The sequence below is a fragment of the Monomorium pharaonis genome, chromosome 7 (assembly GCF_013373865.1).
Source record: "Monomorium pharaonis isolate MP-MQ-018 chromosome 7, ASM1337386v2, whole genome shotgun sequence".
Lineage (NCBI taxonomy): Eukaryota > Metazoa > Arthropoda > Insecta > Hymenoptera > Formicidae > Monomorium > Monomorium pharaonis.
The window spans coordinates 14,076,248-14,090,885 of NC_050473.1; the positions used below are offsets into that span (position 1 = coordinate 14,076,248).

Below are 14,638 nucleotides of genomic sequence, written 5' to 3' on the forward strand. Positions count from 1 at the left end.
TATATTTGACAAATATATTGCATCAAATGAGAGAGCTGGCATGCGAAAAAAATATTTATCATGATATATGATATATGTAAAAAGAAGAAATATTCTATCATCAAATATCTCGGCGTGACACGGTAGTGACTTGTCCAAAGTTAAATAATGGAGAATAAAGAGCAAACGGTCGATGTAAAGTATCCGAGTATCCAACCGCGTGCGGTGCATTAATTACATGTAAATAAATATACGCGACATGTAAAACAAATCGTTTGTCATATGCGTAACTCGGGCGGAACAAGGACTCTCTTTTACGTCATGGTAACGTAATAACGTCGGCCACTCGTAGAGAACATAGATGTAATAATACCTGTCCGAAAGCACAATACGAACCACGCAAATGCGCTATTATTATTATGCAGCATGGTATGGTAACGGCACTAACTACAAACACCAATTTTACCGTAAAGTCCGTCTCTCGTGCGATATAGAGAGCGTGCCCTAAAAACACACGGACGAGTAAATTTATCTCGGTAATTCGTGTATATTATTCAATTCGAGATTTTAAGATACACATACGTGATGTTAATAAAATTACATCACGATGAATAAAAAAAAACGCAGACATTTTCTATCCAATAATCTAAAATTATATCGGAGCTTTTGATGTTTTTGTTTATCGCGCAAATATTGATTTAAAAAAACTTCGCGAACACATCATTGCTTTTTAACCACCATATGGCATGATTAGTTGTCTAGCTTTTTTACATCCGGCAGTAACTTTTTGAACGCGATCAGAAACGAAAGAAACCGAGAAAGAAAGGCGTGGATGTGTCATCGAAAAGTGGAGAGTCATTTGCAAGATGGAAAGTGGCAATGCGGAAATAGGTATGAATAATGGACGTCACCCTGTATGGGTTGTTCGACTGTCGTCAGGAACGAAACATGAGAGAGCGCGCTGGGACTTGGCGGAAAGACGAAGAAGAGGCGGCGCGGGAGGACATAATAGATAGATAATGCGGAAGCATAGGAAATGGGATTGCAAATGACAGGCCGTAGTTGCTCGTGATCGAAAACATGGTTGAGCGTTATCAGCGAGTACTTATGGCCATCGCGATCGTTGCCGTATTATCGAACGGGGATGCTCTTATTATCTTATGAACTGTAATACGCGGAGTCTCTCGCGATTGTACCTATGCATTATGCGGCAGGAAAAGTGTCTCCTGCCACTTCAGTTTGTCGAAATTGTCGTAATAATGTTGCGATATCTCGAACCACGCATCGGCCAATTACCTCGAAGCTTTTGCAAAAGATAATGCATTAAAAAATTTTCACTTTTTTCGATTACGGCTCACAAGTTACTTTGAATTTGACAATGATATTTCAACACCGGTACAAAGTTTTTCGACGGTTTCTATTTTCGCCCGTATTTTGGATAGAAACTTAAAAAAAGTGATATCCATTATAAGAAAGTAGAAAAACAGCAGACAACTGTCTCAGGAATCTGTCTACATATGATACAAACGCATTTGACATTTTAACTATTTTATTTATTCGTATTTATTTATTATACATTTGTCTATTATTACATGTATCTTTACCACTTTTTTACAGTTTATAAAATTTTTAAAGTTTATCAGACATATACTATATGAAGGAAATTAAAAAAAAAACCCCAAATGTGTTTTTTATTAAAATATTTCAGCGTTAATAATATCATTAGATAGACAGAGCAAATTTCTGTCTTCTTTTCTCATAACTGTCACTTGAATTATCTTTATTGAAATTGTAATCATAATTCATTAAGAATCAAAGAGGACCTAATGTTCAAGGTGAATTCTTCTGTCTATTTATCTAAGTATTCATCTGCCTGGTATTCCTGGGAGCTTGATGATATCAGTCATTCCCCGCAATGTCGTATTCCACGAACGACGGCGCCCACGGGCGCACATTTATGCGCACTAACGATGCGAACGACGATCCCCCTAACAGCCGGAGACCTAGTTTACAAACTATTACACCGGTGGCATTAATATTCAGTTGGCTCTTATTCGACGAGACGACAAGAAAATGCATAATTCGGCGCTAGTGCTCGCCGACTGCGGTAGAAGTCTTACGGCTAGAAAGTCGACTCATCTCGCTCTCTCTCTCTCTCTCTCTCTCTTGCTTTTTATCTCATGCTCCCTCGTCCTGCCACCTCGACAGCACGTTGTTCTCCACTTGGCACGCCCTGCTCTTTCGCTTCACTTTCGAACTTACTCTCGGTGGCCGCCGCCGCCGCCGCCGCCGCCGAAGGGGAACGCGATACGTACAGCAACTCCCGAATTAATTACGAACAGAGGCGAGCGTACGTTCGAAAGGCGTCGAGCCACCTCGCCGTGGAAGATGGAAACGGCGTTCTTATCGCACCATCCTGTGGCCGCGCAAGTACACTGCTACGAACATACATTACTTGCCGTTATGGCCGCGCCCAAAACGGTCCAGGCGATGCCCGGAGACGGCGGATCGAGTCGTTATCAACTTGCGCCAAGTCCGAATGCAAATACGTCTTAAATTTCGCTCGTTAACGACAGACGCGCTTGGTTCGTTGGTCGGTTCTTATCGGGGGACGCGCGCGACGACAATCCTTTCGCCCCGCCGCCGTTACTCAACTCCCGCGTTCGCCATGTGAGAACACATCCGCGGGCGATGCAAAAGTGCTCTCGGGCTGTGAGACGAGGGCAAAGCGAGTGGTAGTATCTGCATGTAGGCTCCGTGGGTGTTTAATGAATATGCAAATCGCTCCCCCGGCTCGCCCGCCGACGACTCGCAGTTGCCCGAAGGAGAGAAGATAGAAGTGACGTTCCTCCTACTGGCGCTGCTGCTGGCTGTTACTACTGCCGCCGGTGACACGATGGTAATGGTTGGCGGCTGTTGGTGCCGTTAACGGCGACGCCTGCAAAATTCCTGACGCCACTACACGGCACTCACGACAACACACGAATGCTCGAAATTGTCCTGAAGAGAGACCGTCGTGTTACATAGTTTATACGGGAACGCGCGCTCTTGCTGTGAATCTCGCTTCGTTTCAACGATAGGTGTGCTACGTGAGAGTAACTGGAAAATTATGTCGGAAGAAATCTCGACTTCACTGTTTACTACACGGAAAAAAATATTTAGTTGGATCAATCAGAAATCTGGATATATTAACCAGATCGTCTGGTAAAATATGGACGATCCATACTTTTGTTTAAGTTAATCAGACAAATTTGGTAACGCGTTTCTGATAAAGACAACCAGACAAGTTTGGTGACTCATATTATGGTTTAAGTAACCAAATAAATCTGGTTGAATTCTGGTGAAAATGACTACATTGTTAGTTGTAATATGATGGTAATATCTTATAAATATAACTAGACTTCTGATTGAAGAAACAAGTATAGTGTAGTTCATTTATCCAAAGTACAAATAACAAAATGTTTTCTAGCAATTATAAGGAATATTTATTTTATACTTTCTTTTACAATAACAAAATAATAATTACATTAATTATATATTATACATATATATAACTTATAAGTTTACAAGGCAAATTTAGTTGCTACTAACAAATTGCCGCTCAATGGCAAACGTGCTACTATCGCAGGAAAAGGGTTAAACAAATGAGATATATTTACAGCGGTTAAGCCTACGGCATCCTGAACTTCGAAACCATGTAGGTTTTCATTAAATCCTATGGTATACATATTTTGACATACTAAACACAAATCATCGCTTTCATTGCATAAAATTTTTTGTATAATGCCAAATTGGGGAAGATCATCTAAAATATCAATAACTACACAGAGATTAGGTTTGTATATTATACCTCTATGCTGAAAGTAGTTTCCATGCATTTTCCAGTGAAAGTAGGGGATAAAGAACTTTTAATTAATTGATATTCACTCAAGCATTCTACTCAAATCATCATTTAAAGTTACAACTGTAAAATAATAAATTGCTCATACTTTACATAATAATAGCAATTTTTTGAAAATATATAATTTAAAAGATTTTAAATATATATATATATATATTTTATTAATTTATTTTATTTTATTTTATGAAGAATCTAACCTGGTTCATTGTTTGTCGAATTTGAAATTTTTTGTCTTAAACCACTTTTACGTAGTTCTTTTACATAATTTGTATATTTATCGTACAATTTGCCTTTGGCATTTACTTTCTTGTCAGAATGCTTTTTATAAGGAATATAATATGTCTCCTGTACAAAAAATATGATAAAAAAGGCGTAATATAAAAAAAGAATATAAGGATTATAAAATATAAGGAGATATAAGAAATATTATATATATATATATATATATATATATATATATATATCTTATGTCTCCTTATTATACATATAGAAAGCCATATTACTAACTTGAATTTCTCCTGGAATAGCGTCCTGTATTTGCAAGGCTAATTCTTGCCATCGTCTATGACTTACTCTAATAAATACATATATCGTATTATTATTAACAATTATTTAAAAAGCACATTAAATAAATAAATTTTATCTGTTAAGATAAGTATAAAGTACAAACAGGTCAAAAATTCTAATATAAGCAATCGAATATCTCGTAAACGAAGTAAAGTGTTTTAAAACATAAAGTTTAAGACAAAAGTATCATAATCATCTCTTAATATATAATAAGTAATAAAGATAGCAAACGCACCCTAAAGTTCAATTTACCTTTTGTTCTCGTTTTCTTTTAACTCATTTTTAATAATGGCTAAACACAGTTTGCTTCTTGCTGCGTCCTTTTGTTTATAACTACAAGTACTATTTAAAACAGTTTTGGCAGCTTTTGCATCTAAATCAGTATCACAGAGTTGTGTAATAACCTAATAATAATTGAAAAAATTATATATTTACATAAAAGAAAAAATATAACACATTTATAAAAATATACTTTCAAAAAGTACATATGTATAAGATAAGTAATAATATAATAAAAAATATAATAATAAAATAAATAGTACAATAATAAAATAAATTAATTAATAATTTTCGTACATTTTTATTATTAATAGATTAAAAATTACTGACTTTACTTACATTTGTTGTAGAATGTATCTCTTCTGTCTGCTCTCCTCCTTCTTCATTCAAAGTGATTACCTAATAAATATGCAAAATGTAAAAAATGATGACGAAAGATGTATGCAAACACATTTTAAATTTTACATAAAGTAAGTTATTATTACTATTAAGAAATTAGTTTATAAAATGTATATTTAAAATGTTATTAAAAATTAATTTTTAATATTCATTTAAAAAATTTATTTGTTTGACTTACGTTTAATACTGTTTCTTTTATAACAGTGTTATCAGTGTCATAAACATCATTGTTATCAGAAATTACAATTGGAGGATTTAAAGAATCGTTTTCTGTTGATATATCATTTATTAAGGATGATGCTTGTGAAGAGATTAATTGCTAAAAATAATATTCTTAAAATATTAATTGCTAAAAGTAATCTAATTATCATCAACATACACTCTTTATATTTAAATAAAAGTAATAGTGAAGTAACAATCCAAAAGTTATTATTAGAATATTTGCAAGAAAAAGTATAAAATATGCAAAAAAATTGTAATATTTGCACAGAACAAAATATTGTAAATATACATACCAAAAATACTGTCAATACCTGTGTAAGTAGATCAGCCTTATAATGGTCTAATTTATCACAAAATTTGATTCTAGGTCCTATCTTTGGTATTATAGTCTGAAAGTCGGAAGGCTTCATAATTTTCAAAGCTGTATAATCAATTTCATTTGCTAAAAAAAGAATAATTTTAGCGCTAATGCTGATAAGAGTCTTGTTGAACTAATTGGACACACACACACTCACATGCACGCACGCACACACACACACACGCACACATACACACACGCACACACACACGCACGCACGCACACAGACAGACAGACAGATGTAAACTAAACCACAAATCATAATACAAAAAAAGATCTATTGTGTATATCAACATAATAAAGAAGTATTTTCGAAACAACATTTGTTTTACTTTTTAGTTTATGAAAAAAAAATATGAATAAGAGGCAAACAAATGCATCTGTAAAAAAACTGTTAATAGCTTGCTAATACTGACACGTTATAATCTAACAATGTAGTATGCTTCCGAAATCGAACTTTTATCATATCAAAATATACAAACCTTTAAAGATGTCAATATAATCTTCAAATCCCCATTCACGAAGTAAATCGCATGTTTTATCATCCATTTTTAATATATAATCGTTTTTGAGGTTATTTTTATCCAACAACACGTCCACAACACGTCCACAACACGTCCACAACACGTCCAACACGTTTAACACGTCCAACACGTCCACAGTCCAAATTTATAATTTTTGTGAGGAAACTCGCGACAGTGTTTCCAGTCTCGACTCTTTTCACAGCAGCGTGCTGTAAGTGGAGAGGATAGCGAACAGCTTGGTCGACGGCACTCGACTATCTGCTGTTTCCTTTTCTCTCGAGCTGTCTCCTTCATGGAAAAAAGACAGCAGATAGTCGATTGTCGATCGCTTGCTGCTGTAAAAAATTTGAGACTGGAAGCACTGCTTACGATCATCAAATGAAATAAGAACTGCGCGTATAATTCCGATGCGACATCCACACACGGTATCCAATGAACTGTTACGGATATTGTAACAAAATATTCTGGTTGGTTACCAGAATATTTTATTATAATAACCAAAAATTGTGTTTAATTGTATTAACTATACATATCATGTTTATCTATCTATGTTATATAGTTATAATAACCAGACACTTAGATATTATAACTAGATTAGTAATAATCAAAATTTTACCATTGTCACACCTAAATATTCTGGTTGGTTACCAGAATATTTTATTATGATAACCAGAAATTCTATTTAGTCCAACTAAATCTTGTTGAACCAAGCATGTCATGTTAATATAACTGTGCTTGTTTTTTCCGTGTAGGGAGCGTGCCGAGTTAGCGACGCGAACTTTAATCCTTTCTCATCAAAAACTCGTCGTATCCGACATATTCGTTGGAATGTGACGCGACTTGGACACCTCACACAGCAGGTGCGATCAGTCAAAGGCATTCAATGGATAATCAATAAGAGTTCCTTGATCCAAGGCAACAGTGGCATCCAATACTAGTTTAATTGAAATTTCTCGACGTTCGCCAAGCAGTACCATTTCCACTAAGTACGGGAGAGGGAGGAAAGGGGGAGTCAAACGTCTGTCTCTCGTTTCTGCGCGAAAATCACGAGAAAAATCGAAAGCGCTTAATCTTCTCTCAAGCATCGAGACAATTAAAATTCAGTGCAACATCGTCAATACCGGATCACGTGCGCGGCATGCAACATACTTAAACGTCAATATGCCTAAAAGCAGTCGTTATGTTTCTACCCGTTTCAGATTAGCATCACGGCACATAATGCCCGTCTCGCGATTATGGTTATAGCACGCTTGCATGTCTGATAGATTTTAGAGGGTCTCTAATTAATACTCACGTACTTTTTGAAACTTTTTACGGTAAATCTTTTCTTTATTATATGTATACATGCCCGTATCTCTTTCATTGTTCAGTTTCTCTCTCTTTCTCTCTTTGTAAATACTATTGATTTTTCGATAACTCTCATCTTATATGCAGAATAATAAGAGAAATCATATTATGCAAAATAAATTATATAATTCTATTTAAAAAATAACAAAGATTATATGATTTAAAAAATCAATTTTGTTTTTAATTAATTTTGTTTGTTTTTTTCTATAGACTATACAAATTTATGTGAAACATTTTCTCAAATGTCCAATTTTATCGGTCCAATACTTTTTGCTCGCCCTGCATATTTTCTTGAAAATGTAATTATTCACATTTATATGGCAAAAATTTTTATCGGAATCACGCGATATTATTTTACTTTCTCTCTCAGTGGATCGCTCCTCCAAAACTGGTTCTTGGCGCGTGATTATTCGGAGCGCTTTCTACACGCGTTACGGAGGGCGGCGGGGCACGTACCTAATCGAGCGATTTCACAAAAATATGAAACTCCGAAGGAGACGTGCGAGAAATATGTACGGAATTCAGAGCGCAACGAGTTCATTTCGGGAGAAATGGCCTCGATTTATATCGAAGCTGTTTCCAGATGAACGGAAGCGATACGCTTAACGCGCCTCGGCAGTCGATGAATTCCAAGGCCCACCCTCGACATCCCGTCCATAGCCACCACTCCTCCGCACGATCGGAAGTAGTTCGGCCGAGAGAGTGCCAGAATACCGATCGCGCGCGTTCTGCCGGCAGAACCCGCGCGCGCGCGCGCGAGTAATGTACTCTCTCCGTCGACGTTAGCTCCCAAAGTTATCCTAGCTATTCAAATGGATACGAGAACGCGGAAATTGCCATAGAACCGGCGAGCGCGGGGGCGAGCGTGCACCGCCGATATCGCCGAAATCGATAAGAGACGCGAGTTGTGTGCGGCGGCATGCGTGCATGCGGCGCGATGCGGCGCGTTGCGATGCGAAGCGCCGCGCCGGGCACGATAGACCGCGTCGATTGTCTGGCACGTCTAGGCTCCGCCGTATATCGACGCGACGGCACGGCCGTTTGAGCGGCTCGCTTTAATTGAATATCCGGCGGCACCTCGGTGGAGCGCGCGCGGCTCTCGCGATAAGGATCAATTTTTACGAGCTCGCCGAAGGGACGTTCCGAGAATAATGACTCCGGGAACGGCTGGAACGGCCGCTGCGCTCACGAACATCTCGTGGGGGAGCGTACAGCGGATTTAAATGAAAACTAATGAGATCTAAGCTTGAAGCCGCCGCCGACCGAGGCGGGAGCAATTTCGTTCGGAAAAAATTTGCCAATTTTTCAAGATTATGCATTTCGCGTGAAATTAAAGGGCGCGTTTGCTCGAACCGCTCCCTGTTTAATTATGTAATGTTGTACAAAGAATTTTAAAAATCTTGCCGGCTCTATTTGACGAACAATCATCTGCCGCTGACGTGGCATAACACGGGGAACTAATAGCAGGAATGTGATAAATTTACAGGAGCGCAGCGTGTTCTTAATGAAAATTTAAATGGACGCTTCGTTACGGATTTATCCGCGTTCTACCGAATTTGTTTTTAGAGCTGGCATTACTCGATTGATGACTGGCCAGAAAATCGTTTTGTTTCCAAAATCGAATTATTCAAATAATCGAAAAGACAATCGTATTTCTATTAAATTGATTCATTGACCTTTTCGTTTTAATCGGATTTTCGATATATATATATATACGTATATATTGAACGATGTGGTATTTTTAGAGTGAAGGCTTTTCATATCAATAAACTGTTATCGTGACAATTCTGTATAAATAAAAACGTGCAAGAATTAAAAAGAACACGTATAAAAATAAATATATGTATTCAAAATTTAATTATTGTTTGAGATGTATGTTAAAAATTTACATATCGTCGTACACATAATGTCTTTTATTTTGTGCACGCGATCCTTAAGACGTTTTACCTGTTATACGTACACGCTTACACGTGTACAAAATAACTCCGGAAATCGCATTTCCCTGCATGTGCAAAATCTCCGCTCGATCGGTACAACGCGTGATTGGTTTGAGAAGAGTGGGACAATTTGGGACATCGAGTCCGGCACTAAAAATGATTAACATCCCCTTTGACCTACGTTCCACTTTAATCTCGCGAATTACATTTCCCAAGATCCCCAGGCGCGATATATCGTCCAGGCCTTTATACGCGGCCGGCATCAACTTCAATTAAACCGTAATATGACCAAGGTGAATGCACCTTGCGCAGGAGCAAGGTAGGGCACAAAGGGAGCCGGCTGTACGTGCGCGTACCAATCAATGGGGCGCGTCGAAGCCGACGGCGCGATGCCAGCCAGCTTCCTCCGGCAGAGGAGCTCTCCTCATTGTCCGCGCATTCTATCGGATTGGCTTCCGGTGTACGGGCACAACGGACCGGCAGCCCGCCACGTCCTTTATGCACCGGCCAGCCACGCACTAGGAATGCACGATCGTCACGTCCAATGTCCGTGCGGTGCAACGCGTGCGGAATCGGTGCGCACGCCGCAAACCCATGCGAAGTGAGAGACAGTGAGAGGGAGAGAGAAAGAGAGAAACCGGACTTCCGACCGGCTGCAAATGCCGGCGGTCCGGGGCCCGCGAGTTATCACGACACGTGCCGTGATGGCATTTCGTATTAAGCCGCAGCGCTAATTAACTCGAGGGGGGGGGGATCTTCGGTTATTAATCCGCGCGCGAGTCTGCGACCTAACTGGCCGGACGCATCTGTCGACGATTTCCGTTTAATACCCCCGGATAGGATCAAGCGGCTTTGACGGAACTGCCCTTGCTGGATCGCGGCGTACCAGGATATGTGTATGTCGTACCCTAGGCTAATAATACGATTTACGCGGGAGAGATGTAATTTCGAATGGATGGATTACCTTATTCAATGGACATTTTAGCTTCGCTACATAATACATTGTTGTGCGCAACGTATATTTTCCTTGATATAAAAAGACTCACTTTCACATTAATAAAACTGTATCTTTTTAAAAAAGTGTCAAGCAAAAATAATTACCATCTTGACAACAAAGATGAATTTTCCAATATTTATTTTTAGATCTCATATAAACAAAAAGAAATACCTAGTCGGTGTTACGAATATTATAATTATAAATTGCAGAAAGAGACAGGTTTTATGTAATTAAAAATAAATTCATCAATATTAATTTTATTATTATTATTTTTGACGGCACATTTGTACACAGGAAATAAAAATGCTGTGAATTGAAAACATCCGCTCTGTTTCGTTTTGCTTGGAGGCTGTAGAAATCTCGAATGGTTCTCTTAGACGAGACTTTTCATTAAAAGGCACGCAGTACACGCGTAATCTTTTCGTTAGCAGTGTAATCCACAAATTTCCAGCTGTATAACGATTGCATGGGCACGAATTTCGCAAAGGCCGCGGCGTCTTTGAAAGCGTCAGATTATAAATTCCGGCATTACTTATAGCTTAGGATCATAAAATTCATAACGACGTACAGCGCCGTAATAACGACGAGAGAGCGTCGGGGCGTCGTAGCGCGCCGACCTGTTACAGCATTTGTAGGAATTTACGACGAAGCGCCGCAGAGCTACAGTTCGGCCCGGCCCGACATCGTTGCCGTACCATTGCGAACCGCCTTTGCCTCCTACCTCCTACGTCAACTCAAAACTTCCACGGTAGTTTCGGAAATGCCGCGCACAAACAGACTCCACTTTCTGCCGCCGGAACTTCCTGCTGCGCGTGCTATACTAAATTTATACGCATTAAATAGTCGCGCATTTTTGTAACGCTCTCCCCGGCGATGCTTAAACTTCACGTGAAGCCAATGGCGCGTCTGCGTCATAAACTTCGGACATCTTGAAAATTGGAACTTACAGTTCTAAAGAGCCATACATGACTGTTGGGAGAAAGATAAAATAAAAGGCAACGCTACTGTTACCTCGAATTCAGAATGTAGAAACCTTCTGGAAGAAAGTTATCTCGACACGTTTTATTGTAAGCTATTACGTGCCTACGATTTGGAAATTTTAGATATATTTGCAATCATTAAGACAATAAATAGAAAGATACATTAAATACAATTAAAGTTTATTTAATGTCGGCTCTCTTAAAAAAAATTGTACTTAAAATTCGAGAAAAAAGAATAGAAATGCAAAGTACAAGCATAAATCATTATATAAGCATAAGTAAACGATCGTGCGTGACGTACCCGTTAAACGTTCGTCGGTGTCGTAACGCTTGTTTCTTTTTTTTTTACCGTATTCCATAATTACACGTTATACGGTTGTCGTGTCTCTTCTATTAATATACTGATTTTATATTCCAAAATGTACAAAATGCACCTTGTACGGCTATACATCCGACAGTCCAATGGTCGAGCTACAACGCGATCTCATTTTTAAGCACGACGAAGACTCAAATTGCGAAGGTGCACGAGATCTCGTTTTCGATCACGAGCAAAAGGAATGACTTATCGTTGTTTCTTTATCGAATATGGATATTCGTATCCGTGACACAAAGAAGAAAACATTTAGCAACGTGAAATCTATTTCGCCTAAACGCGAAATACGTTTATCCCTTTATCACAAATTCTAAACTCTCTGTATTTTGCTTACACGCGGAATTGATCTCAAACTCTCGGTCAACTTTCTTGCACAATCGCATATACATGCGCAACTAGAAATGTTACATAGTACACTCTGATGGAGAGCACGAGATGTTGCGCTATGCTATAATTGGTCGCCTGGCTTGTGACAGGCATAACCACGTCCCGATACGGACGTCCGACCACTAATCTGTTATACCTCGCTGTATCATATACAATGCCGTTAGCACGACATCGCAATAGGCTGCAACATCTGTAATCAAGCATTTAGCCTTACGTTACGAATCTATGAATGTTTGATTAATCATTGAAATTATTGTGTACTAATTTCAATTTTTTTCATGCAAAAAAATATTTTTTGTACGTTTCAGTTAGAGTAATTTAAATACACTTTTATCATTTTCTTGCACAATTTCCACGCGTTATACATGTAATAATTTGCATTTACGTACTACATATAATTACAACATATTATCATATTCACTGAATCTTTCATCTAAACTTTTTGAGATGAAAATATATATTACTTGAAGAGAGATGAAAAGACATTTTATGCTAGCATACCTAACACCATCGTCGTGTACGTAAGTACTCTTGACAAATTCAAGAAGTAATATACACTATCCCTCGGTCCGCTCGCGCACACCCTTATGGCGCTCCGTAACTTTCGAACGACGTGCTACGTGCGGTGCAATTTGCAGACACGGCGGCGCAGGCACCGAGCTGTATAAGTAATCGTTTCGGCTGGTCTATCCCAAGCAGACGGTTGTTTGGAACCCTCGACCCCCAACGTTGCCTGCGATCATGTACGGGAGAGCGGTTTCTCGCTCTATATCGTCGACTCGCGCCATTGCGTAGTGCCAACTTTCCCCTTTCGTTCGTCGCTTCCTCGCCGCATGGCAAGCGCGAGCGTACCGAACGTGCGCGCGTGTGTAAACGCGCTCGTGTACACGTGTTACGTTGCATACGTGTTTCGATGCAACTAGCGGGGGAATGCGCGCCGCGGAAGTACCGCACGGCACGGAGGGTGGCAGGGAGAAGGTCGTTGTTGTTCGGTCCAGCATATGGGAGAGCATGCGATCGCGCGGCGAGTATACGCTTTGCCAGCTGGCGGGTGCTCCGGTAATACACCGGAGGTATGTACGACACCCTCCGCCGCACTCATCCCCATCGGCGCCCTAACCGCCGCCGCTCAACCCTTCGCGACCATTCTCCCCTAAACCGGCTCCCCCGTCCCCGTGGCCCGCTCTATCCGTTCCAACTCTACGCGCGACCGAATCTGGTACCAGACGAGGCACTCGTGGTATTTCCGCAAATTCGATGCTCACCCGATGTCTCGGGGGCGAGGTATGCGAGGGAGGATCGCACTGCGGGGCGATCTGCGGTGAAGCGTCGGGACGGCTGCAAGCGCAGCAGCTCCCTTGTAAAACCGATCGTCCGAGTGTGAAGGACTACCGGCTGGCCGATACATTCTTAATTAACACCTCGAGCGTACAGTACGGCTCGTGATTTTTGTGTTGTCCTTTTATGCACCGTCGACGACAAAATATATTCGAACACAGATCTAATCCGGCTAGCATTTATTTCTAAAGATCGAAAAGTAAAACAAAATATTCTAAAAAATTTGAGATATAGATTCTGATAATTAGAGAATTAATTTAGAGAAATGTAATCGTCTTGTATCAATAATTTATGTAACAATCCCATATGTACGTAACATCGTCATGAAGTTATAAGTTTGTACAAAAAAATATTTGAAATAAATTTGCAACTGATATTATTTTATGCGATAAAATATAATATAATTTATATGACAGAGAGACCAACTTTGTACTCAATTAAATATATTACAGTTTTTTAGTGTTTAGTCATAAAGTTAAAATAATTTTAAAGGCAAAATTTATCTCACAAAAGCGGACTCGTATCATATTAAATTAATTAGCGAAATTATGCTCTTTCTCTGCTGTCATATGTGTCTTTTATTATCTAATTTCATCATCTACATCAAATATGCGTGAGGCGTTCAGTACATTAAAAAGCAGAGAGTTAACGAAATTCTCTTCCTGTCGCGATATTAGTTCTGAAGTTTTGCATTTGTTTTACTTTATTTTTCATTCTCGTGATCGCGCTACTCTCGACACGGAACAGCAAAAAATATAAAGCGGCATATGGTGCAGTTATACTTGAGCACGCGTTAGTCGCGAAGTGATTTTGGCTTATATCGAGATTGTACTGCAAACACTATGCACTTTCTTTAGATTATAGAATTCTCGGCAAAATTTTGTTTTAATACTATAATAGAAATACAAAAGAATTAATCAAATCACAACGGAAATAATCTATATATTTGAATAGAATATATTTTTAACAATATGAGACACAGATTTTTTATTTTTAAGTTGTTTAAAATCTTTTGGTTCTTTTCCTTCTGAACACAATAATCGTAAAAAT

At 38.9% G+C, this 14,638-nt stretch overlaps 2 protein-coding genes across 4 annotated transcripts in view; one reads left to right on the forward strand and one right to left on the reverse strand.

The window, feature by feature from the left end:
- Positions 1-14,638, forward strand: part of LOC105834897 (nephrin) — a 289,371-nt gene that overhangs the window by 207,751 nt on the left and 66,982 nt on the right. The gene's annotated exons all lie outside the window — the stretch shown is intronic.
- LOC118646517 lies at positions 1,318-10,708 on the reverse strand. Its single transcript, XM_036289595.1, has 8 exons — positions 6,188-10,708; positions 5,659-5,789; positions 5,304-5,444; positions 5,066-5,125; positions 4,700-4,851; positions 4,388-4,454; positions 4,078-4,225; positions 1,318-3,943 (listed from the first exon to the last, which is right to left on the reverse strand). Exons 1-8 carry the CDS (start codon positions 6,252-6,254, stop codon positions 3,903-3,905), a joined length of 807 nt encoding a protein of 268 aa, XP_036145488.1. The 5' UTR covers positions 6,255-10,708; the 3' UTR covers positions 1,318-3,902.

What these genes read in the sequence shown, in the direction of transcription:
- LOC118646517 (XM_036289595.1), bottom strand. Translation starts at nt 6,254, where the DNA reads ATGGATGATAAAACATGCGATTTACTTCGTGAATGGGGATTTGAAGAT. An exon ending in AAAGAAAACGAGAACAAAAG is followed by an intron (nt 4,455 to 4,699) that starts GTAAATTGAACT and finishes TGTATTTATTAG; the next exon opens with AGTAAGTCATAGACGATGGC. An exon ending in TTCGACAAACAATGAACCAG is followed by an intron (nt 3,944 to 4,077) that starts GTTAGATTCTTC and finishes ATTATTTTACAG; the next exon opens with TTGTAACTTTAAATGATGAT.